This window comes from Haplochromis burtoni, unplaced genomic scaffold, assembly GCF_018398535.1.
Source record: "Haplochromis burtoni strain Fernald_Lab_line unplaced genomic scaffold, NCSU_Asbu1 Contig_93, whole genome shotgun sequence".
Lineage (NCBI taxonomy): Eukaryota > Metazoa > Chordata > Actinopteri > Cichliformes > Cichlidae > Haplochromis > Haplochromis burtoni.
The window spans coordinates 1,880,758-1,905,872 of record NW_024582454.1 but is presented as its reverse complement, the minus strand read 5'-3'; the positions used below and the strand labels follow the sequence as shown (position 1 = coordinate 1,905,872).

General features: G+C 39.6%; 1 protein-coding gene across 2 annotated transcripts in view; it reads right to left on the bottom strand.

Annotated features, from left to right (window-relative positions):
- The window catches only part of LOC102313067 (E3 ubiquitin-protein ligase TRIM9), a 57,425-nt gene that overhangs the window by 19,180 nt on the left and 13,130 nt on the right, over positions 1-25,115 (bottom strand). For both annotated transcript variants that reach the window (XM_005930490.3, XM_005930491.3), the window contains exons 2-5: positions 14,597-14,692; positions 10,079-10,201; positions 4,203-4,313; positions 236-389 (exon numbers count right to left, since the gene is read on the bottom strand). In XM_005930490.3, coding sequence (XP_005930552.3) covers positions 236-389; positions 4,203-4,313; positions 10,079-10,201; positions 14,597-14,692 — 484 coding nt within the window. The remainder of the gene's footprint in view (positions 1-235; positions 390-4,202; positions 4,314-10,078; positions 10,202-14,596; positions 14,693-25,115) is intronic.

Sequence of the window (25,115 nt, the reverse complement as noted above, 5' to 3'; positions counted from 1 at the left end):
GTTAATAAATCAATCAATCTGTTGTTCCCAGCAGAGTAACTGAGAAATTCCCAGGATTGAGCTTGTCCGTACATATTAGTTAAACTAGCTTTACCATTCTTTTCTAGTTTTCTCTCGTGTGAGACTCATGCCTTATAAAGTGGAGTACGCCTTTTAAATATACAGCTAAAGAGATTTTTTAATTTGACTAAGTTGTAGTAGTACAGTTGGTCTTAAAGTCCAAACGTGTGCTCACCTTTGCCCTGGCAGAAGTCCAGCTGTAGGATGGTCTGTAGCAGCGAGTCGGTATTGAGAGTGAGGTCAAAGTCAGGGCCAACCTTTGGCTCCAGGGCCCCTTTAACCCACTGGTCTTGAGACGACGTCACTCGCTTGATCAGAGCATCTGAGATCTACGCAAACACATACAGTGGGCAAGTTGAAGTTTGCAGACACAGTATAGATTCAGCAATGGTTTACTTGTAAGAAGTAAAGAATGAAGAAAACGCTGGAACTGAGAACACATTCATTCAATATTTATATACTTTTAAATACATTGGAAAATATCAGAGGCCCTCCCTGCATACAAAGTGGATTCTCCATTTGACTGGCCCGGCTTCCATACACTGTGTCTGACAAGTGAAATGAGGCTCACATTAGTGCAGTTCAAATATTTAAAGATATGAATTAGACCCCTGATCTGAGGATAAGACAAAAAAACCCAACCTCTAGTGAATACATTGCATGATTGTTTCCATTACTTATGCTCAGTGTAGGGACTAACGCATTATTAAGTAACGCGTTACAGTAACTACGTTATTACTGTGGTAACGAGCACGGTAACTAGTTATTATGTGGTGGCTATCGCGGATCTTCCACAGATTCAGTAACATTAGCAAGTGGTGGAGGCCAGCAGGTGGATGAGGAAAGGGGAGGCAAGAGGAGAGACTCGAGGCGGGTGTCCGAGTGTCAAGTGAACTGAACTTCAGGTAAGAAGTTATGACCTGCAGTCTATCTGGGTCAGATATAAACCAAGTTTAGGTGGAGTTTATTTTAGTTATGCTGACTTTTTTGTACTGCATACTAGCTAGCATGACGGAGTTTCTATACAGCTGGGCGGCTGCTATGATGTTACTGATGTTGAACTTTATTTTGTTCATAAGGTTAATTATTAGAGTTGCCAACCGTTCCCTAAAAAATGGAATCGTCTCGTATTCAGAGAAAATATTTTGTATTGAGCTGAAAAGGAACGCAGTTTGTCCCGTACTTCAGCTACAATGAAAAAGACACAAAGCTGGAGTTATTGTCTTTACGCTGAAGCTGTCTCTTCTTCTCTCATTCTCTCCCCCTCCCTCTCCTGTTTCTACTTTGTGCCCAGGAGATATTTTATTTTGTATTCTTATGACCACAGTTATAATCAGAATTATCGTTGATTAATCATTTACCATTGTTGAATCAGTTGACAGAATAATCTTTGAATCACATCTATGTTACTCTGAGCAAATATTAATGCACACAGATTATCAGTACTCTAGTCAGTCTATTGAGGTTCTGTATTATTCTTGTTATCTGTTTAAGTTGTTGCACATCATTGCAATCACACCACTCGGACCGACAAGTCCTGTTGGACCCAGGCCTGTCTGCGTTCAGTTCCGCACATACTCAGGCCTGTAACAACATGCACACACTTATATAAGACATGCACGTTCACACACACACTTAGTAATAATAGGAGGGTCGTCTGAGGACAGTTTTTCTGATAGATACACTTTCACAAAATGCACAATATAATACACACTTGTTTTTCTCTAAAAGTAGCAGTTGATGTCCATATAAGGAGAACTTTTTGAGAGGTGGGCAATTGTTATCATTTCCAGTAAAGATCTAACTGTGATGTCATCATGGCAATATAAGGATACGGGACGGTCCATTCGAGGAAGGATTGTATTGCAAATTGTCTTCCCACACTAACTGCGCAAAGTGTGTACAATAAAGATCACTATTTTTTGACACCTACCCCGGACTCAGCCTGCTTTCTTCTCTTACCCAAATCGAACGAACTTTAACAACTTCAATCATGAAACTGATCAATGATCAGCTGATCGGCTTATCTGTCGCAAGTCCCGTCTGTCTTGTTTGTTTATCTCCCACATATTTGGAAATATGCACATTATTTTTTCCTTTCTATTGGTAGGTGGCACAGTGCACTTGTGGCTAGAAGACTGGAAGCAACACATTAACAAGAGAATTCTGAGTAAAACCAAAATTACTTTCCTGAGTAACTAGTTACTTTGAAAGTAACTGGATTACTTTTGATAGAAGTAACTAGTAATGTAACAACTGTAATTTAAAGTAATTTACCCAACACTGCTTATGCTTCAGAATGGGTAAAGAAAAAGGAAGCTTATTTTCTGGAATATCTGGAAATCATGTGTGTTTTTATTCAGTACCATAAAGGCACATTTATGACTGCATATGAAGGCCACTCAAGGTAAAAAAATAAATAAATCAAGATTTAAAATTGTGAATTTTGATCAAACAGCTGAAATTTACAAGAACAAAGATGAAGAAATAAGTCATGTAACTGTATTGCTTTATTTTTCAAGTTTAAGTTTGAATAAAATCACATATTTGAATAGAATAGAATAGAATAGAATAGAATAGAATAGCCCTGTATTGTCGTCGTACTTTTGTTTGTTTTTTGTTGCTTTGTTTTTGTTATTTAAAATCAATAATTTGTAAGACTTGAGAAATGTAATTAAACATTATTAAATGTGTTTTAGCCAAGGTTAGAGGATGACAGGTTTTATTGAAAATGAGCTTGTGGCTTCTGGTCTGCTTTATCGACCTCATCGGATAGATCTGTCGTTGGCGTCTAATAATGTGTTTTATAAGTTATTGATCCCAGAACCTCAAATAATGACTTTTTTTACAACTTAACCTTGAAATGCTTCTTTACACAAAAAATAAAACCCGACTTTTTTCTCATCACTGTTTTCTCTGTTTTTATGACTTTAAACTTTAAACCTTTTTTGCTGTTGTGTTGGTTTCTTTTTTTCTTTTTTCTTGCTCTCTGTGGCTGTAATATGCCCCCGTAGATGTTTGCTGATACACTACAAATATTTCTGCACATGCACTGCATCCTGAGTCTGTGGGAGCAGGTCATTGTTGAGTAAGTGGGTGTCATGTGCCCTTCCTCTATCACGTACGTGCTCTATCCAGGCGTACCACCTAACACATAAGGAAAGGAAGTATTTCCAGTGGTGACACAAATACTGAATATTTTTTCTATTTCAAATTTCAAAAACGACCTCCCCCTGATTTCACACATCCAGATATAGCGCTTTTGATATATACTACTAAAGATATGCAAATAAAGTTGTGTAAAGCCTTTTTTGTTTCCTGAGAGAGTTGTGTGAACTTTGATATAAAGCCCAGACTCTGCATGAGCTGAGACTCGAGACAGATTTAAAGATGAAAAAAAAGTCTGATGGTCTTGAAAAGTCTTCATGATTTAGCGTTCTGCAGGAAACCTTTAAACCAACATTTATTTCTTCTGAGGAGGTCACGTTTCTCCATCTATACATACAAAGATCAATGATTATTTATTAGCTACTGAGCATGTCAACCTATTGATTACTAGGCATGTAAAGTTGATTCAAAATAGATCAGCTGCAGATGTATTAAAATAAGATGCATGTTGCTGTGACTGTAGTGCTGAAGTGCAGGCAGGCATGTGGGGTTGTTGTTGTTGCTGTTCTCCGTGCTGACTCCTTCCTCTGCTACGCCACGGTTTGCTTGTTTTTTTTGGCTGTGCCGATTCAACAAACATCAGAGGCTCCCCGTGAAGCTGATTTCTCCTAATGTGCTCAGAGGATCTGTGTGTCACGCTTCCTTCCTACCTTCATTTACATTTTTTGGTTCAAAATATCTCCGAAAAAGATTTGATTTGGGTTGATTTTTAATCGAGTAAGACCTCATAGTGTTTTTGTCCTGTGCTTTACTTATTTAAGTAACATAATTCCCTTGGCCTCAGCAAAAGAAGGAATGTACTCTGCCACACGCTGTTTTTGTGCTGATGTTCGGTTGTTTTAGATGTTTAATAGTTTTTAGATTATGATGAACTGAAATTGTTGTTTTTTTGTGTTCTTTTTGTCTTTGTAACATCCCCTGTTACTCATCTTCATACTCGTCTCACACGCACAAACATGAGGTGTGTAAAATACCTGGAGGAAACCACTTGGATCATTCTCTTTGAGGACTTCTAGACAGTACTCCATCATGCCGGTGGTCTGCCGTAGCTTCATAGTGCAGTGTGTGATCTGGTCACGTACCACCTGAACAAAACAGATCAGATGCATGAGTTGTTAAAAGCAATTATTCTGAGATGAGCATCTGAAATATTTTCACTATGTTTAATTGTATCAGTTTCAATCAGTTTGTACAAGTGAAAGACTCTGAAAGACTCTGATGTATGACCTTTTCCCCGAGCCTTCCTTTGCCCCCTGTTAGTGTCTTCCATTGCCTGCATGAGTTTATTCTCTTTCAGTTATATCCTTTTGCTTTAAAAAGTTGTTTCCTCATCTTTCCATTTTGTTTTTAACTTCCTACCTTTGTTCTCTTTCCAACCTTATTGCCTGATTGAGTTCACTTGTGTCGCATTACCCTTTTTCTTGTTAAAAGATGAGGGGTTTCTACAAGACTGTCTCAATTTGTGCCTCATTTTGTTTAGTGTCAGTTTGTTTTTTCTTGTTACCTTATTTGGATTTTCCCCCTGCTTTTCTCAGGTGTACCAAGTTATTTAGGCCCCCTGGCAGTCTGTCCATTCTTTGATGTCGATTGTTGGGTTCACTTGAACAACTTTAGCATCAATATGATATTATATCATTAGATGTGTCCCAGCCACACTCAAGCGCATCTTGGTTGGTTGTAGGACTAGCCTTACTTAGGGGAGATATACATGGAGACACAACTTTCTCCTATCGTCTATTTTGTCCCTTTTGTCCCTTTTGTCTTACTTCTCTCTATCACCATTTCTATCCCTTTGAAAGAGTGCGGCTCCATAAATGTTAGAGGGGTAAGTATTATTTCTCAGTTGCAGTGAATAGATAGAAGAAAATAAACTGTAGAAAACTAAACAGAAGAAAGAAGAAGAGAAATAATTTAACGTAAACCAGTGAGACACTCCGGGGCCTGCCAACCCTGGCAGGGCCTCCTTGGATGAGGGTGTCTCGTGATAATGGCCGAAGCACCCGATGAATCCAAGGTCCACTACTGATGATGCGTCCCAAATTTTAATATGATAATCTAGATCAGATCTCTAATCTCTAAACCTAACCAAAGGCAGATTAGCTTGGGACAAAGACCGAAAGTGAGGCATAACGATGTGTGCCGCTGGTAAAGTTTCTGGGCTGACTTTCCTCAAAACAGCCATTCCTCAAGATTTTCTCCATTTAAAATGGTAAATGGCCTGTATTTGTATAGCGCTTTTACTAGTCCCACCTAGGGACCCCAAAGTGCTTTACACACCCAGTCATCCACCCATTCACACACTGGTGGAGGCAAGCTACAGTTGTAGCCACAGCTGCCCTGGGGCAGACTGACAGAGGCTGCCATATCGCGCCATCGGCCCTTCTGGCCAACACCAGTAGGCATTAGGTGAAGTGTCTTGCCCAAGGACACAACGACTGTCTGAGCTGGGGCTCGAACCGGCAACCTTCCGATTACAAAGCGAACTCCCAACTCTTGAGCTACGATCGCCCCGATTTAAAGCCATGCATTATCACGCATTGCAACATCTAGTCCTTTTACTGAATTACAACTATGTTGTTGTCAGCAGAAATATTGCTAATTTCAGAGTGAACTTGTGAAATTCTCTCAAATGCTCAGTAATACAAAGAGGTGGACTTAAACAACAATTTAATCTGTGATACAATCAAAAGCTGTAAATGGTGTCCATGGAGTCCACTTTTTCATGCTGGTCAACTTTTTCTCAGCGACAATGACGCTTAAGATTAGTTCAGTAATAATACAGTTCAGTAAGAATGGGAGGTAATGAATAAAGAAAAGTGGCACCATGCTAAAAAAGTTCAGAACTGCCAGCTCAGGATCACACTGATTTTTGAGCTTGGCAGCAGGTTGTTATATGTGCACTGGGAGTGTAATTAGGGAGCAGAGCATGGGCAGTTGGAACTGGCTGACACGAAAGACGAGTTAGTGGCTGGCATGCAAAACAGTCAAGGATTAATTAAAGACTGTCTGACAGCGTGACACCATAATGCCACAACTGGAATCGATCTGTTGATCTCTCATAAATTTCACAGAAACATTATCAGCCGCAACCAGACAAACGCACTTTTCTGTTTTTCATTCAGTCTCTCTCTTTCACACAGACACCAGACACATGCCGTCTGCTGGCTGAACCCCGAGCCAGGGGAAATGAGATTTGGACGTGTGTCACAGTCAGCCGTTTTGGGGCTAATTGAAAGTCTGCAACCTGTCATCGCTTTATTAACCTTTTGTTTTCTAGCAATCAAGCTGCACCACTTTTAACTCACGAGCAATCTTTAATCCTGAGCTCATAGTACTACTGATATCATTATACTCCACATGTAACACACACACACATCAGGTTTTAAAGTTTAAGCAAGAGATTAGACAGAAAATATTTTGAAACTTGTCTGCATCCAGAATAATTAATTCTAGCGTTAACCAATGGCTGTCTAAATGGATCAGAGAGTTAATTAGGTGCAGTTGTGGTAATTAGTCGTCTTTTATTTGATGGTTTATGAGATCAGTTAATTATTCACCTGTCATCTGTTGTCTGAGTTGAAATATGAAGACCATGACAATTTAGGAAATTTCTAAATATTTTCTTGCATTTTATCCGTTTAGTAAGTTTTCTTATCTCACATGAAATATCCATGTATTTGTATTTGATGTCACGTCACTCCCTTTTTTCTTTGTTTTTCTCTTATTTGCACTCATACTGTACAAGTCTACTAAAGGTGCAACTTAAAATATGCACATACTCAAATTATTTCCCAAGAGAAAATTTGTTTTTCAAATCACGTTGCCGAACCGTCGCTTTTATCCTCTGTGCAAACAACATGAAGTACGAGGCGTGACGCTTGAGTAAATCTCAGATTTATTTCAATTGCTTTCTGTCCCGCTGAGACTTGCCGTCAACTCCCTCCCACATGCTCCTGCAGCCCCGGCTGATGGGCTTTTCCCGTATGTTCCTCATGAATCTGAAATGAATTTAAGGGTTCAGATATTGAAACACGGTAATTGAATGCACCTCATTGGAGGTACATCTCACAGCCTCTTCAGCAGACACTGAATCACATTTCATTTCAGGTTAGAGCAAAAATATTTTTATTGACATCTATTTTCAGTACACTTTAGACTAAATGTCAAGTATAAATTGAAACTCATAATGTAGAGCATAAAAAAAGCACTAAAATACTCATAAAACCTTCTTGGCTGTATACAAGAAATGAAATGCTCGTCATGCTTGCTATTGGGCTTTTTGTTTCTACTTGCGTTGAAGCTTTTTAATAGAATCTTACTTTAAATTTTGATTAAATGTGTTATTTAACATAAAATTCTTAAGGTACCTTCTCATTTAGCAGCAAACAAAGACAGCACTTAGCCTCTTACAATAATGGTCAGACTTAAAGATATTAATCAGCAGCACAAAAATGGCAGGTTTGATTTTTTTTAAAGGCTTCTGACTGTAACAACTATAACATTATAGCCCTCAAGTATTTGAGTGTGAGAACATCTAGTCTATATTCCTTTACAAGTTTTTATTTGATGATGGAAAATCAAACAGGTCTCTTTATCCTGTAAAAAACAACAAAAAAAAAAGCTTAGTTACTGTTTGAGTATTTTGTGGGGTTTCTTTGTTTCCTGGTCAAATTTTTATTCTCTGCCTTCTAAACCTCTCTTACACAATAATCACAATGAGATTTGTGTGATCCTCTCAACTCTACACTCAACTCACATGTTTATTCTCAATCTTTCACTATCACCCTTTTCCTTGCATTCAACTCAGTTTTGCAACTAAACTAATCCACAGCTTCGAGATTTTGGCCCTCATGTTTTCGTCACAACACGATCTATTTAGAAATGAAAATAAGAAAAGCAGGAAGAGAAAATGTTATGTCTACAACATGTAATATCCCAAGATCTGGAAACACAAATATTTCCAAAATATAAATTTTGACATTCTAATTGTACATTTTTTATAGTCATAGTAGCATCAGCAAAAAATAAATAAAGACTGTAACAGCCTATTGCTTGTACTTAAACTGCAGTTATACACAGTATAATATTCTATATTTTCCTGCTGACAAATAAATAAAAACACAGTCTGTGTTCAACGCAACAGTGGATGTATGTATGCACTGCTTGTATCTGAGAAGTGGGTGTAATGTGAAAACCTACAAATAACGTGCAAAATGACACTTTAATATTTGACATGCCTTAATACCTAAATGACTCCGACTTCACACTATGGTGTTGTGAAATGTGAGCTGCTACTTTTTGGGCATGTGGGTGGAAGCTGTGAGACTGATACGAAGCTGCAATATATATACACATGCAGTCTCAAACTGAATGTGGCTTTCTGTGAGGTTGCATGAGTACCAGTCATACTCACAGGCCATCCAAAAAGTACTTTGGTCAGGTCGAAAGTACTTAGCCTGTTTCAGAAAGTCTCTGTGTCTTTGCAATACTTGCATTGCATTAGTTGATTCTGAATTATTAACTTAGTACTCCAACCTCACATCCAACTATGACCAGATCTGGCTCCAAACAGCCAAAATGTAAAAGCAATAATGAATCAAGGCACCATAATGGCTGCATCGGTCTTTTGTAATTATGTTATATTCTGGCTTTGAGTGCCTAAGCACAGCCATAAAACCAGTATAATGCTGTAGCGAGTATCAAGCTTCACGATTCAATATTTTGGTGGAAAAACATTAAATGGAACACTGTGGAACTTTACAGAGACATTAAAGATATATTTTTCACTCTGTTAGTAAAAAACATTATTAGTTTGGCGTAAATTTCCTTAAAAGTATGTTTTGTTTTAAATCAGTTAAATTAATGTAATTTTAAGGAGAGGCAGTGCCGCAGACGCTTATCTATCCAACTGTAAAGTCAGTACTCTTCTCACCATGAAGAGGAGCCTCTAGTTAAACTGCTGTATCAGTTAATCAGCATTTATTGTAGTGAAGATTTTAACATTGCTTTATCAGCCGTCTACAACCAGCTATTCTTCTCTTATTCCAGCTTCCTTGCAGCCTGCGGCTCTTTGCCCTCTGGCTAAATCTTGATCCCCAGCCTCCAGATAATGACAACAGCTGTCCTTTGGGCTTCCATCCAAATACCCTCCACTCCTCCTTCTCCTCCTCTTCCTCACCCCTCCCCACCCAGCAGCCAGCCAGACGGTCAGTCGGTCGGCGGGCACGTTGAGGCTGGGCAGGCATCCATGTGATACATAAACTCAGGGTGGATTTACAGAGGCAAATCATGAAAAAAAAGACTAAGCTGCTAGAGAGAATTTATTCTGGTAGCGAGCTGAGACAGCAATTTCTCTCTGGTACTTAAATTCCTGAAAACATACTTTTTTTATAATCAACGTCTCGCTATTGATGAGGATCTTTGTGAGCGTGTGATTTTAAGCTAAAGTTAGATCAACAGTGGTGGGTTCACATCAGCTAATCTACTCATAACGGTGGGGCTGGTGATATCTAGATATGGACATAAAGGACTGGAAGAGGAAACGAGAGGCGCAGTGTGATTCACTGTTGCAGATTTGCTTGAAGAAAACTGATAAAGCACAAAGAGAAATTATTAGACAAGCAGACATCTAGATTTTAATGATTAAAACCCTGTTTTTAGCATACATATTGTGCCTTTTTTGAACATGTTAAATAAAAATTTGGAGTCTTTTTGGGTTAGATTATGATTTCTCATATCCTCCCCACACCAGCTGTTTTAGGGTTAGGGGTTAGGGTTAAATCTGCTGATTTATATCAGCAGTCGACTTTACTGAGAGGTGGGAGGAACAGCAATCATCAACCAAGCTTACCTTTAGTTTGTACTCCTTCTCCTTGGTAACTTTCGTGAGCAGTTTGGCTTTCTGTCTGGTCAGCGCCTCGATCAGAGAGTCACACTGAGCCACGAGGCAAGCTTCAAACTCCACTCCGTTCTCCTGAAGAAGAAAGACGAAAGCAACAGAAGCAGCACAGTCGTTATGAATTGATTAAAGAAAGTGAACAAGTAATATTAACTCATGAAACCACCATGTTTGGCTTCCCTGCCAAAATAAATCTACATTAAAGTGTTCTGAAGTGAGCATCGTTATGGGTTTGGATCACAAAAGCAAAGCACTGAGACGAAAATAGATCACTTGGCTTGTTTTTCTTCAATTAGCAGCACACTGTTTGTTACCCATTCATTTAGCCCACCACATTATGTTCTATTTTTGCTTCAGCTGCAAAACCACAAATAAATACAGCGTTAATTATTTCAATACACCGCACACAAAAGCAAGCCTTTCATCGTATTTACCATCCATTTGCACAACCATACTCGCCACCATTTTTCCCTCAAGATGCAACACATGAAAACGCCGTCCTGTCACTTATAATTGTGGTTTTGTGTTTTGATTTACTAATATTCCCTGACAGTTAGCAGCTTTGTCTTTGGGCCAGCAAACAGAATGCAATGATAGAGTATAAGCAGACATCTGCAGCTGAAAAGGCTTCATTGCATTACGCTTAAAATTCAAAAACGTTCTTCAGATGATCAAATTGCAAAAGGGTGGGAGAGGAGAGGAAACGCTCAGTGCATGATGGTTGTGTTAGGTTAGCGTTAGTCTTCATATCAGAAGGACACAGAAGGCAGGGCGAGCACGAGAAAATCTGCAAATACAGCAGGGACTAAATCAAAAGCATTGTAAATACAGCACACATAGGCTGGTGGCTGTTTTGAACTTATTATGCAAATCCCTATTTGTGTAACAGTTAAAACAGTTGCATGTCAACATCACTCAAACACTGCTAATTGGAAAATCAAACATGTGTACAACTGTAATTTAGGACCCAAATTCATAATTACTCAGCTATAACTCCAAAGAAATCAAATTAGGTGAACACTAGACGCCAGAGGTTAAATGCAAAGGAGGGAAACTTGCAGCACACAGAGTATAAGAAACATTACAACGTGACGAAGATAAGACTGAGACTATTTAAAAACAGGGAGAGGACGAAGACACGTGCGAAAACAGTCAAGGCAGTCAGAAAAACAGGAAGTCAAAAATGAAGACACCAGAGAAAAAAAACTGTTTAATTAAAACCGAAAAAAGCCCAGAGGAGAAACTCACAATAACACAATACAGATAAATGAATTTCAAAATATTAAACTTGGATATGTTGAGTGTTGTTCTTGTTGCTTTTGGCCATTCATTTCCAACAGACTGGAAACTTGTCAGCATATAATTTGAGATGTTTTGTAGCATTTAAGATGTTGATAATTAAGATCCCGTGTCATTTAGTTTTTCCTTCCAGTAGATATAAAAACAGGTTTTAAATGAGGTAATGATCCAGAGGGGAGTTTTATCTCCCTACAAAGCCCACTTGATAATGAGATAAGAGTTCAGTAGTGATTTCCAGTCAAGGTTCCTCTGCTCAGTCACTGTTTAGAGCCCGAGGAGCACTGGAGATATTTCTCCTCAATCCTACATTCTACTTTCTCTTTTCCCACCTAGCTCTTTTTTTTCCTTGTCTCAGACAGAGCAGAGTAAAGATAAGACTGCTTTTTTTTTTAAAGCTAAATCCTCTTCATTTTGTAATAAGACTCTTAATGCCCACTCGTGGTGCTGTAGGATATATCAGTGCAGACAGTGTGTAAAAACATGTGTGTGCTTTGTGTGCATGACTGGTAGACGCTGCTGGAGAGATCAGCTGCACGGTAATGCTGTCTAGAGGGAATGCTCACACAAATGCACATATTTGGATGGTATGTTTTGTTTTTAGTTTATTGATTCCATGGATTTGCTTCTTTGCTGCTGAGTGTCGAGTCCAAATGTTGCTCTGTGAGCTTACTGTACATTACCAGGGAGTTCCCAAAGCATGATCAATGCAGTCTTAAAACAACAGTAGTAATGTAGAGTAAATTTTGCAAACAATATCTACATGTGCAGAAATGAGCAGACGTGGATATCAGTTGTGGTGCAGTCTGATACAGCCAGACTTCTGTCTCATCATGCTTATGGAGAAACATCTAAACAAAGCATGGAAGCCCTGAAATAGCTTTTTAATAGGCAGTTTGAACATGTTTACCTCTAGAAACAGCAGATTTCAGTAAATTTCCTGAATAACTAAATACATAATCTATCACTGCACTCAGAAACTAAAAATAATTCAAAATGAGGTGCATTTAGAAGGTAGCTTTAAACTAAGGCACTAAGGGGCTCAAAGTATCCATGAAAATATCCTCTACATCATTACGTAAGCACAAGCACCCTGAAGCCACTTCAGAGTCACTTACATCCCCAGTCTTCCTCATTCTGATGCTCAGTTTCAACCTCATCAGTTTAAGATGAGTTCTTGTCATGTGATTAGCTAGCTATATATTTGCATTAATGAGCAGTTCATCAGGTATGTCTAACAAAGTGGTCAGTGAGTGTCTATTTCATCATTAATGGTGGCTTAACAAGTCCAGCACATGCTTTTTAATCTAGTCATTTGCTGTGACGACCCCTTCACCATCCAGAGATCTCTGCTGTGCTTTGTCACGCGAGTCCTGATCAGAGGGCGATGAGCTGCACGAGATGCACCCGAACCTGCTGCGCTCAGCTACAAAAGCTCCTTCGTTCCTGACAGCCACTCTCTGACACTCTCAGGGGAGGATACCCTCTGCATGAAACTGCACTAGCATGCATTTCGGTTTCTTTTGCTCTCCACAGACATCCACCCATCCAACATACTCTGTAGTGCTGACTTGCTAATAAAGATAAGTCTTGCTAACTTACTAGTAAATAATTCCTACTTCCTTAAGGTCCAATTTTGTGTCTCCCATTTCTAGTCAAAGTCTTTGTTCAGTTTGCTTGCAGAGATTTATTATCCTGAGGTTTTTTTTATATTTTTTTTAATGACATTATTTGCCACTTATGATGAAATCCCCAAATTCTGCACTAACAAGCTATTCTATTCTTAAATTCATCCAGGCTATCTTTATGGAGTCGTTAAATCTGTCAGAGATTCATTTTATGCAAACACAACAAAATGAGCTAATACCCAGATGTTTCCAGTGCCAAAGTCAGACATTGTGTATGCCTAATCACACACATGCAGCTGTTGCAGCACTACTTTACCCTATTTATGCATTTGCTCATGACACAGATCAGTCCTTCATTGGCCACAAAACATCACCTGCCAAACATAACGTTCTTGGAGAAACAGAATATCTTATTTTTCTGCTGGAAAAAGTTTCATTCCTCAGAGGAAGGGTAATAGCTGACAGTTCTGAGATTTTTCTGTTCTTACTTCCATACAAAACTTGAAAAAACAAAACAAAACATTGATTTATTCCTATTTCTCAAATGGTCTTGTTTTTGTAACCCCCCAAAAATAAAAATTTGCCTACCACTGATATTTAGATGTGAACAGATCCTTCCTTTTTGTTTTGCCGTTGCATTGCATTGTGGGATACAGTTGCTAATGTTATGGCCCAGTCATACTAGAGTAAAAGAAAGCTGGCAAACTCTTTGCAACTAAGAAAAATCGGTGGTTTCCCAGTGATTGCATTGATTCTTTTCACATTCAGCAAATGAGTGCAAGTAGTTGCAGTGGCCATTGCTCTCATTCTCTCATCCTCTGGGTAATCACTTGGTCATCTAGTTGCCCAGAGTTTGAGTGTGGAAACTTTTGATTACAAAGCACTGGTAAAGATTTGCAATAACTGACAAATGTAGATGCATTGGCAATGCATGGCAACCGATCGGTCGGTGTGCATCAGTTTATCAAAAGATGGGTTGAGATGATGTGAGCTTTGTGACATGCCACGTTATTCTGCTGGAAGCAGCCATCAGAAGGGTACTTGCATGCTCAATAACAATATTCAGGGTAAGCTATGGTGTTTAAAGGGGTAATTAGGGGTCCAAAGTATGCTGCAAAAATATTTCCCACACCATTAGATCACCAGCAGCAACACAAACCATTGATACAGGGTAGTATAGATTCATATGTTGTGCATTCAGAGATCCCTTTTTGCATAGTTTGGTTGTAACAAGTAATTTGAGTTACTGTTCAAAGCTCGAAGAAGTTTCTTCTCTCAACCTCTGGGCAATCAGTTGGTCACTGTGAGTACTTATGGTCGGTTACTGAATGAAAAAAACATTCAGCATTGTACTAGGAAGTTGATACTAGAAGGAAGCTGATAGGTTTTTGTATCTTTTTGTGAAGAAAACTGCCCATCACTGATGTGACTATCATGCTATTAAGCCATCGTGACAAACCTTTGATCTATACTTGTACCTAAATTTACAGACTGGATTACTAACAGCATATCTTATGTAAAATTAAATGTAAAGGTGTGTTGTTACCTGTATCTGCTGAAGCATGTTTTTGAGTTGAACCAGGAACTCCTTGGCATCTTTAGCTTTGTCAGAGACGCCATTCAGCGCCTGGGAAATCTGACACTGCAGAGACAAACAGAGAAGGAGGATATAGAACGATTAAGATGCCTCAAAAGAAACGTGACCTTTTTACTGATGGATATAGACATTCACTGCTGTACCTCTCTCCTTACGATTTTAACCAAAAATTTCAAATTCAGATTCATCTGAACACTCAGATTCATGATTATTTAGCTTACGGCTAGCTTAGGGTTTTAAAAATAAAAACTCAACTGGAACAAATAAAAATACACTTTCAGATATTTTCTCTGATGATTCTCACATTTTTAGAAACTTATAAAATGCTCTCAATTTCATTTTTTGGGATTCCAAGAGTGCATCTTTTATTTAATGATACTATGACTGCTTAACCCAGTCCAGCTGTTTAACTGCCACATCAGGATATTAGCTGAAAAAAAAAACAGGAAAATAATAAAGTAAAAAAACAGAAAATATTTATACAATCTGAGGAATATACCAGGAACCACTCATGAACCAGTTCAGTATTTGTATGTGTATCAGTTGTTTGTAACTAAGAAAAAGCAGGACAAAGGAAATACACACTGTTAAACACACACACACACACGCCAAGCTGTGATGAATCTTCTCTGCTGTGGCTGCAGCCACGTGTCCCACCTGCTTACTCCTTTTCTGGATGGTAGACTCATGAATCAACACACACACACACACACACACACACACACACACACACACACACACACACACACACACACACACACACACACACACACACACACACACGTGTGTGAGAGAGCTGGAAGGCAATATGAAGGGGGTAGACTGTCATTTTTGTTACTTTCAGTCATAAATGACAGCTGTATTTGCTAACTCATGATGTATGCTGATTACATGCAAAGAAACTGCTTAACTGAAAATTCGCCTGCGTTTAAATAAATCGATTAGCTCAAGTACAGCTGCAGATATGACAGAAAAGTCTTTACAATCATCATTACTATATTATTTAAGTGCTACGGTTAAGTTTATACGGTGAACCAGCAGCTTTCAATTTATATGACTTGTGTAAACTCTTTGGCTTCCTTCCTTCCTTGAACCCAACCACTGATTTCTCTTTTTGGATGTTTTTATTTACTGACTGTTCACGTGTAAGACTACGGTGTTGGATGCCTACACTCAGATTTTCTCACATCAATAAAAACATGTTTAGGTTAATTTATGCAGTAGTTCCACATGATCTCACAATCAATGATCATGTAGGAGTATGGGTAATGTAAAATTATACAATTCTTTTTCACCGTCCACACCTCTGCTGTGTGCGTGCTGCTTGGAGTCAGGAGGAGGGACGTGTGGAGGTTATGGTTCACAAATCATCCCAATGCTCTTGTGAAGCTCCTCGTTGCTCCTCACCAAGAGGCCATCTGGCCCAGCAAGCTGTCTGGCCTAAATGCTTGTGTGTGCGTGTTTGTAGTGTGTGTGTGTGTGTGTGTGTGTGTGTGTGTGTGTGTGTGTGTGTGTGTGTGTGTGTGTGTGTGTGTGTTTGCATGCCAAGATGCTAACAAGGGGATGACGGATGTGCCATATGAGTGCTGTCCTGGCACATCCCCTCTTCTTATTCGTCCCATCTGGTTCTTCATTCACTTTGACTTCAGCACTTCTGATCAGGTCAACATTCTGCTGATACGGCCATTTTCCGTACATGTGGATATCTTTTTATTCATCATTTCATTTTCTTACCCCCAAAATTAGTGGGTTAAAAGAATTATGTGGAGCTGGAATGTATCCCGCTCTGCTTTGTCAGTAAGGAAGAAAGACACAAAGAAGGAACGGTACCAGGCCGGGCACAGATTTCTCTGTTAGTATTCCAGAAAAGATGTGGCCAAAAATGCAGCATGAAAAACAACAAAGAACTGAGACAGAAACAGAAACAGAAACAGACAACTGCCACAAGTTAAAATAAATAAAGAAATCATTGTTCTAGCTGCAAACACAGGTTTGTCTTTTAAAACTGCCCAAAATGCTGAGGATGCTCAGACCAAAAGGAGCATTTTCCTTTGTCTTTAAAATGACTTGAATATATCAATAGTAATCAATCAAAAACAAGCAGACTGCAGGACGGAATGAATCAAATAGAAACAGAGACTCTTGATTATATACAACTACACATATAACACACACAAAACAGGTTGACTAGGTTGTTTTTAAGATAAAATTTACACCTCCTCCCAGCCATCCATCAATCCATCCTGCATAGCATCAGCGTATTATTTCTTTCCTCCCCTATAAACAACGTTTTTTATGTTTGAAACGGAAACTGTCTCAAACATAAAATGAAGAACCTCTTTGCATTCTAAAACTCAGTGTTTTGTCAACCCATCATCATCAGCCCTGACATCCTTCCTTTTCCCTCGATCGCCACTACGGTCTCTGCAGAGTGCTGTCACAAAAAAATCCAACTATGAATCAGAAAAAACTGCATGCACAAAGGACAGACTCAGAAAATACGTAATCTGTAAACATATGACCATTTTAGTTACTGGATGCAAGATGTTTCTGTGCTGCTTTTGGGTTTCTAATGTGATTACTCAACTAGGATCTGTATTCCAGACTAGTTGTGATATGCAGATATGTAAACTCAAGAAATTCAAATAGGAAAAATGTTCAGATTTCAGCAGATCTAAATAAAGAACACAATTAATACATTGGTGGTCAAAGGTCAGAGAGATCTAATGAATAATGAATAAATGACATTTTAGGAGAGAAGGCCTTTACATGTGATGATAATGGAAAACTGTTCCTGTAGAAATGAATTCATATTGTTGCATTCATTCATGAAAAAAGAAGTACTTGCTTGAGGCCTCTATCAAAAGATCTCGACAGACAAACCCTGGGTGTAAATTGTAAGTGAAGCTCATTTACACTGAGCTCTTCCAGTCATATTGACTTCTCAAAGCATCAGTCAGATATTCGATGTGTTATGCGGACATTGGAAATATGTGAAACAGTGAAGCCACCTTTACTTCTTTATTCCTTCATTAGATTTCAGGTCATATATACTTTGTTTAGTAGTTTTTTTCCTTTACAGTAAACAAGCACATATTGTAGTGAATCTGTCTGCTATGTTTTGTTTGTCTATATTCTCAACTCTCTGTTGTTGCTCTTTGCTCTTATAATGACAGATTTTCTTTTTCTATTGTTTAACATATCACATAGAAATTTTGTAACTGCTAAACTTAACTAAGCTATTGTTTTATTAAATTATCAGGAATTCAGCTGGACACAAGTGTTTTTCTTAGACCAACAAACCAATTTCCTGATATTTATGAGGCGCCTCTTCCCATCGAGGCTGAATATTCTGTCATCACAGTGCACTGGTCTAAATTTGGCTACAGTCATGATGCATCAACCAACAGTAGACTCCAGTAAAACTGGAGTCTCAGAGTTGGAATGTGACAAGTTTGCCCTGCAGGAAAAGGACTTAGTGACTCAGGGAAGAGATTTGGAACAAAAGAGAAATATAGAAACTCATTTTGGAAATGAAAAATAAGAGATGAGGATTAGATTTTATCTCAGCAAGGATCAACACACCTTCAGAGAAGGACTCTACATCCAGAAATCCAATTTCTTCCCTCTTTTGTTTCTTTTGTTCTCCTCCTCTTGACCTTTTTCATCCTTTATGAGTCCTCCAAATGGAAATGTCATTTTTCTTTTTCTCGCTGTCAGCACCCCTCAGCTCTACTCTCAGAGACAAGTGCTATTATCTCATTATCTTATTATAGGAGCAATGCAGGACCATTCATTTGGTCCGTGACATTCAGAGAAACCAGTGACATTCATGGGGGTGCAGCTGTGTTGGTTTACAGAGAGGTTTCAGCTCAGGATGCAGGGGAAGAGGCATGTTAAATGGAGAAGAACTGCTTAAGAAGCAGCCGGTAACTGCAGAACGTGTGGAAAACTGGAAAAATATTTGAATGTTACAGGGGAAAAAATCCAACCTGGATCTGTGAGTGTAGATATGCTCCACTACAACCAATGTGGGGACACATGAGCCAAATTTTTCTGTGTAAACAAGATATCTGGGTCAAGACTTCCCGTTTCAGCTGCCAGGCTTTGTTTACAAATGTAGATATATATATATATATATATGTATAATTTTGAAAGCAATACCCATTAGTTCTGAGACTGCATTTCAGCACGTCCTCTTTTCCTGTCTGCTCAAATGTGACTGGACAATCTTGTACTTTGCTTTTGCAAAGTATTCACATGCAAACATATGTTTATATAAATCATGTATCACAGGCTTGTTCTCCTCGTATCCAGCTATACCTGGCGTATAGTAGCTTTGCATGACTCACAGATCCAAGCTGGACGTGGGTGCAGTCCCTCGGTGCAGCTCAGCCTTAAAGAGAAATCTCTTTTGAATGGCTCACCAACATATTTGGAAATATAAGCAAATTCTCTGTCTTTGAAATCACACAGATCCAGGGGTATAAAAACTTGACAGATATTACTATAAAATACAGTAACTTTTGACCAAACTTGTACAGGTGATTAACGGTTAAAACTTTAAGTGAAACTGCATGATTTATTCTGTCTGCAAAGATTTCTTCTATCAGATGTGACCAGATCGATTTTTCTAAGTGAAACTCGTCTACACTTTGGTCACAGCTGCAAAGACCTCAGGTGAAAGTTTCACGAGCAGACGTGCAGAGACAGCCGATAAATGCAGAAGAAGTTTGAGAGTTTTTCATTTATCCAAACTCTGGTGAAGTTAAGTCAGGTCAGTTTGCCCCAGTGGCTTGAATGTAAAGATACATACAGAGATAATCACAAGCTGGTTTACAAGACTGGTGTTGATTGTTTTTATCCTCATTCTTTAGTTGAATCTCTACCAATGCAAAATAAAATAAAAATCCCAGAATTGAATTAGACATTATGTTTGTGGTGCTTGTTTCTTTAATGCTTTTAAATTTTGTTAATGCTATAGAGACTGCAGTGTTGAGAGAATACACAGGAGAACAATAGGCAGCTCTTATGCATTTGGCTGTCAGCCGGGGGAATGCTTGATTACGGGGATGACCTTGCCAAAATGACACCCATGGGACATTGAGCAGAGAGAGAGGAGGGCCTGAACCTCCCCTTTTATTTCCCCACCTCCCATTTTATTTCTTCTCATTTGCATTTATAAGCCTTTATATCCTCCTCAATTTCTGTTTTCACTTCCACATGATCATAAATCCTTCAGTAGAGGTTCTAATATTGGGCCACATTTTTAAACTTTAGACAGTTTTCATGCCCATAAAAAGTATATCCTTGAGTGGATCAACACCACACATTTATGCATGCTGCAGCTGAATTCATGCTGACAAATCAAATCGCCTCCTCTTCACTAAAAGCTTTGCTATCTTATGCTCAAAATTTAGTGAAAGAGGGCTTTCTCTTTTCATGTAGAAACACAGCATCACTGCATCTTGAATTAAACATCGGGACTGGTCAATGCACTGCCCTGGTCTTTGGAGATCCCTTGCATAAAGAAAGGAAAAAGTTGCACAGATACCATGTGAAGCGGAGGAGGCAGACTGCGGGGTGAGATTGTCTGCAACCAAGAGCCAGTTCCTGATATATTACAGAAGAAGCAGCCGCCTCCACTCTGAACGTCACAGCTCACACACACTGCTCTGTGCTGGGTGTCACTCATTTACACCACATGGATGAGTAAAAATATTTTTCTGTAGTTTTATATTTGTCTGACACACAAACCACCCACATTATTGCACTTTTATGAGAGTAAAATTCAGTTTAGAGCACCGGACTTTCAGTTGGATTAAAGCAAGCACAGGGGTAGCAGAAAACTTTAGAGGGATGTAGGTTTCTCATCAACAAGATTACCTTTAACAAGGTAAGCCAGCCTTTCTTTCATTGCATGGCTGCACCAAGCTAAAAACTGCTGTTCCACATTAATTGGTCTTTCAATCAACTACAAGCTGTGACGAGTGGAAGGAGAAGCACTTTAACAGCAGAGTGAGTTTTGATGTTTCTGCCACTGCCGCTCGTGAGAAGACTGCATCTTACTGCCAAAGACTTCTACCAGCCGTGGATTTTGTCGCTTTTATTTTGACGCCACTGACTCTTGTTTTGTATTTTCTGTCATCAGCTGAAGTTGCTTTCTCTGTTCCTGTGACCCGTTTATTTTGAAGTCCATCAGTAGTGCATTTCTTCTCTTCGGGATTTTCCACACCACCACACTTGATCTACTCATTTTCTTCTCAACTGCCTTTTTTTGTTTTCCCTTCTCACTGTGGAGCTATTTTCCTGTCACACTCAGTTCTCTTTATTTTGTTTCAGGCTTCAGGCTCCAGTTTTGCCCTTTTTTGTGTGTGTGAACAAACAGTCCAAAAGGAAATACCTTGACACATGACGTATAGAACACTTTTCTACGCCTATCAGTTAGTAAGAAATGTTGGTTTCTTTTATTTCACAATCCTCTTTTGAGCACTAATCTGTTTCGCATTCCTCTAACATACTGTTGGAAGGAACTGTTAATGTTTGCTAAAAAATGAGTTTAAATAGAACGTGACAAAAAACCTCTAATGGCCATTTGGGGCCAAAAAGCAAGTGAATCCCTGCAGACTACCATGTTAGCAGAAATAAACATCTTTACAGCCTTCTACACAAAGCAGTTTTGCTCTGATGCTAATTTCCACCTTTAAAAACACTGGAAACACTTTTTATATATTAGCATAGTAGCATGGCCACTTTGAGTGACAGTTGGTGAGTGCAGCTGCTGTTCAGCATCACCTGCACTTATTTGAGTCTCTAACTGTACCTTTTGACTCTGTCTGCGTTATTTTGTATTTTTAAATACAACTATCTTAAGCATATGCATTCCTGCACATTGAAACATATTAACAGCTGTTCACGAAAGCTGTCTGTTTGCAACAGAGGTCCTCTAACTCCACCCCCTCATCCAAATGCTACCAGTACTTACTTAGCACTTAGTTCCTCCTACACCAAGCGGCACATCGGGCAGATCTCCAGCAATGTCAGTCAGTGGCAGCTGCTTGAGCTTCGTCCCAGGCAATGTCGACGGTTCTCAGATCCTTCATAAACGTTCAATGCCATGTCATCTTTGGTTGGCCTTGCTTTCGCTTGCCAGTGCATGGGAGCCATGTAATGGCGATCTTGGCCGGGCGATAAGGGGGTAGACGTAAAATATGGCCCGCAAAGTGGAAGCTACTTTCGGCAACAACATTGGCTAAAGGGCGGGTGCCTGCTCTTCGTACGACCTCTTTGTTCATTATTCGGTCCCGGGAGGAAATTCTAAGGATTCGCTACAGGCCGTGTTGTTGAAGCATGTTCAGGTGTTGAGTAATTGCATTTGTTGAACAGCAGGCTTCACTAGCGTATAGTGCAGTTGGAATGACGATAGAGTTCAATAGTTTGATCTTGACCCTAACATTCAGGGAGATTGAGTTCCAAATTGGTTGTAGACGTCGGACGACACCGGCCGCCTTGCCTACTCTAACGTCGACATCTCAGTCACAGATCAAGTCATTGAGATGATGCTGCCAAGATATATGAAATTCTCCACCTCTTCAGCATGTTGTTGGTTGATCATGACAGGAATGCGGACACATGCGTAGCCAACTCGGAGTACCTTGGTCGCTGATTCTTAATCCGACTTTCGTCGCCTCCCTCTGCAGGGCTCAACTCTTTGAGGTCTTCCTGAGTCGAGCCCAGCAGGGCAATGTCATCCGCGAAGATCAAGTCGGTGAGATTACGTGCTTCGTGCCAGCGGACACCAATGCCAGCTTGGTCAACTGATTGTCACATAATGAAGTCAGTTACCAACAGGAAGAGGAAAGGGGATAGCAAGCATCCCTGTCAGACGCCAGTATTGATCTCAAAGAAATCCATGCAGCCGTCATCCATCCGGACGCAGCAGTGGGAGTTGGAGACCACGAAAGGCATCTGCAAACTGCTGAGGGACTCCATAGTGGCGTAGGATAGCCCATAGAGTCGGCCGGTGGACGCTGTCAAAAGCCTTCTTGAAGTCAATGAAATTAATAGAAATCTTCCTTTGGTATTCCAATGTTTGTTCAACGATCATGCGGAGGGTGAAGATTTGCTCGACACACGACCGGCCACTCTGAAAGCCAACCTGCTCTTCTCGCAATCGTTCATCCACTGCACGTTGTAGCCGATTCAAAAGAACGAGGCAAAGCACTTTCCCAGGTACCGACAGCAGCGTGATGCCCTGCCAGTTGTTACAGTCATCCAAATCGCCTTTCTTTGGAAGTTTGATGAGGAAGCCTTTTTTCCAATCATCGGGTACATGCGACGTTGACCAGCAGGCGTTTAGGAGTCTTGTAAGGTGCAGGTTCCAACTGGGGTCCGTCATGCTTCAGCATGCTACCAGTAAAAACAATAAAAGCGAGAGTGTCCACAAGTGGTACATGCAATCTACCATTTAAAGCTTGCAAAACATTTAGGAAACTGTACAACACACGTGCAATTGGTGGCAACAAAGATATTGAATATGTATGTAGATATATGTAGACATGAGCGGCAGTTACAACTACATTCATTTACTGTTGCTACCACATAAACCAATACAGTATTACATAAACCAATACAGTATTAAACGGCAGCCTAAAAAATTCTTATTTGCAAATCCACATTTTAATTTGAATAACTGCGTTGCCAAGCAATTTCCATTAACCCTTCACACACAGTTTGGTGGTGTAAAGACCTCTGCTACAGCTGAACAATAAATCTACCCTTCCCTTAGTCTCGTCACCCAGCTGTGTTGCAGTATTAGTAGCTCACATCTGGTGGAGGTCAAAACCAATCTCTTTTCTCCCCTTCTTACTCTCACCCACTATCACCCAGCCTCCCAATCCTCTCCTGCTCTACTACACAGCCATTTAAAGGCTAATACTCTACAGTAAACAGCTACACAGCTGCTGCTATACATCAACACTTCAAGCATGAGCCAAACACTAAATGTCAAAGGCACGGTAAGCTTTAGCCTGGACAAAAAAAACATCTAAATGTGAGGAAAGACAATTACTAAAGATGTAAGCAGCTTTATGTTTGTTTAGTTACTTATGGTATGTAAGAATTGTATTTGTGCTGCTGAAAAATTAAACAAAATGTATTATTGAAACTAACAATGCTTTCAACATTTACGGGAAACTGAACATATTAGATGTGTTCATGCGTACTGATGGCATGCTCAAGTTCTGACACTGACATCTGACACTGCAAAATGGTCAGATGAGTTTCAGCTGAGTGTCATTTAAATATGTTATTGTACCGAGGGAAGCCTAAAGCTGTTGTTTGCTGCCAGCACAGACAGTAAACAACATATAACTGCACTCGATGTTTACATGTTCATGCACCAGTCACTGTTCACTGTGGTTCAACAGAAGTTAATTATGCACCTAATGCATTTACGGTAATTTAGACCAAAGTGGTTGAGTGAGGGCTGTTATACAGATGTGTCGCAGATGTGCAATAGCTGCTGAGCAAGCGCATCGCAGCAGATGTGCTCTGTGCAGAGCAGAAACTACTATTTAAACTGCTAGATGAGGGCTTTTAATCATCTATGTTCGAAACATAAATATTCAAGGTTCAGTAAATGTGGTCTAGAACAGCCTGATTCATCTCAGTCAGTCAGCTTCTATTACATATTCACAACCTTTTCACAGAGTCTGCCTGTTCTTTCTAAACATAGAATACATGATGTATATGTCAGTGAAAAGCTCAAGGTTATCTTCCACTTCACACTTTTCTTTATCCACTTCTGCTTTCAGTCCATCATGAAACCTCTCTGTTTGCCACCCAACCACAGCACCACACTCCCCAGAGAAATGGAGTCCTCCCCAGAGGTCTCTGATGAACCACATCAGGGATCAGTGGCTACAGCCAGTACTGCTGGCTTTGTTTTATCACCCTGAGTTTTCCTCATGGGCTTAGCTTCTGAGGAAAGAGTACAGAGCCAATAAAAAATGGTGCAGTGCAAAGAACGGCCCCTGTTATCAATTATTGATCAGGGCATATTCCATATTAATAAATGCAAACGGTAGGTAGATTGCTGAGGGCGTAATTTTTGTAAAATGGGTGGAAATTAGGTTTGTTGGGGATAATAACTCTATTAAGGATCATCATGGGATGTACTGTACAGTTTTGTGTGTGAACACTCTGCTACAGAAGAATCATGCAAATGGATGTATGCATGCTGGTGTACACAGATAAGACTCTTCTATGGGCATAAAATCTCTGTCTAATTTATAGCATGTCTTAATGAATGAACATACACTTGTAACCATGGTAACAATGCTCCTTGTTCTACTATAGGATGTCCCCACTTTCCTCAGAAGTCTGGCATCAGCACTCGCTCTGATACCAAAAATAGATTTTTCTCTCACACATGCTTGCACACACACACACACACACACACACACAC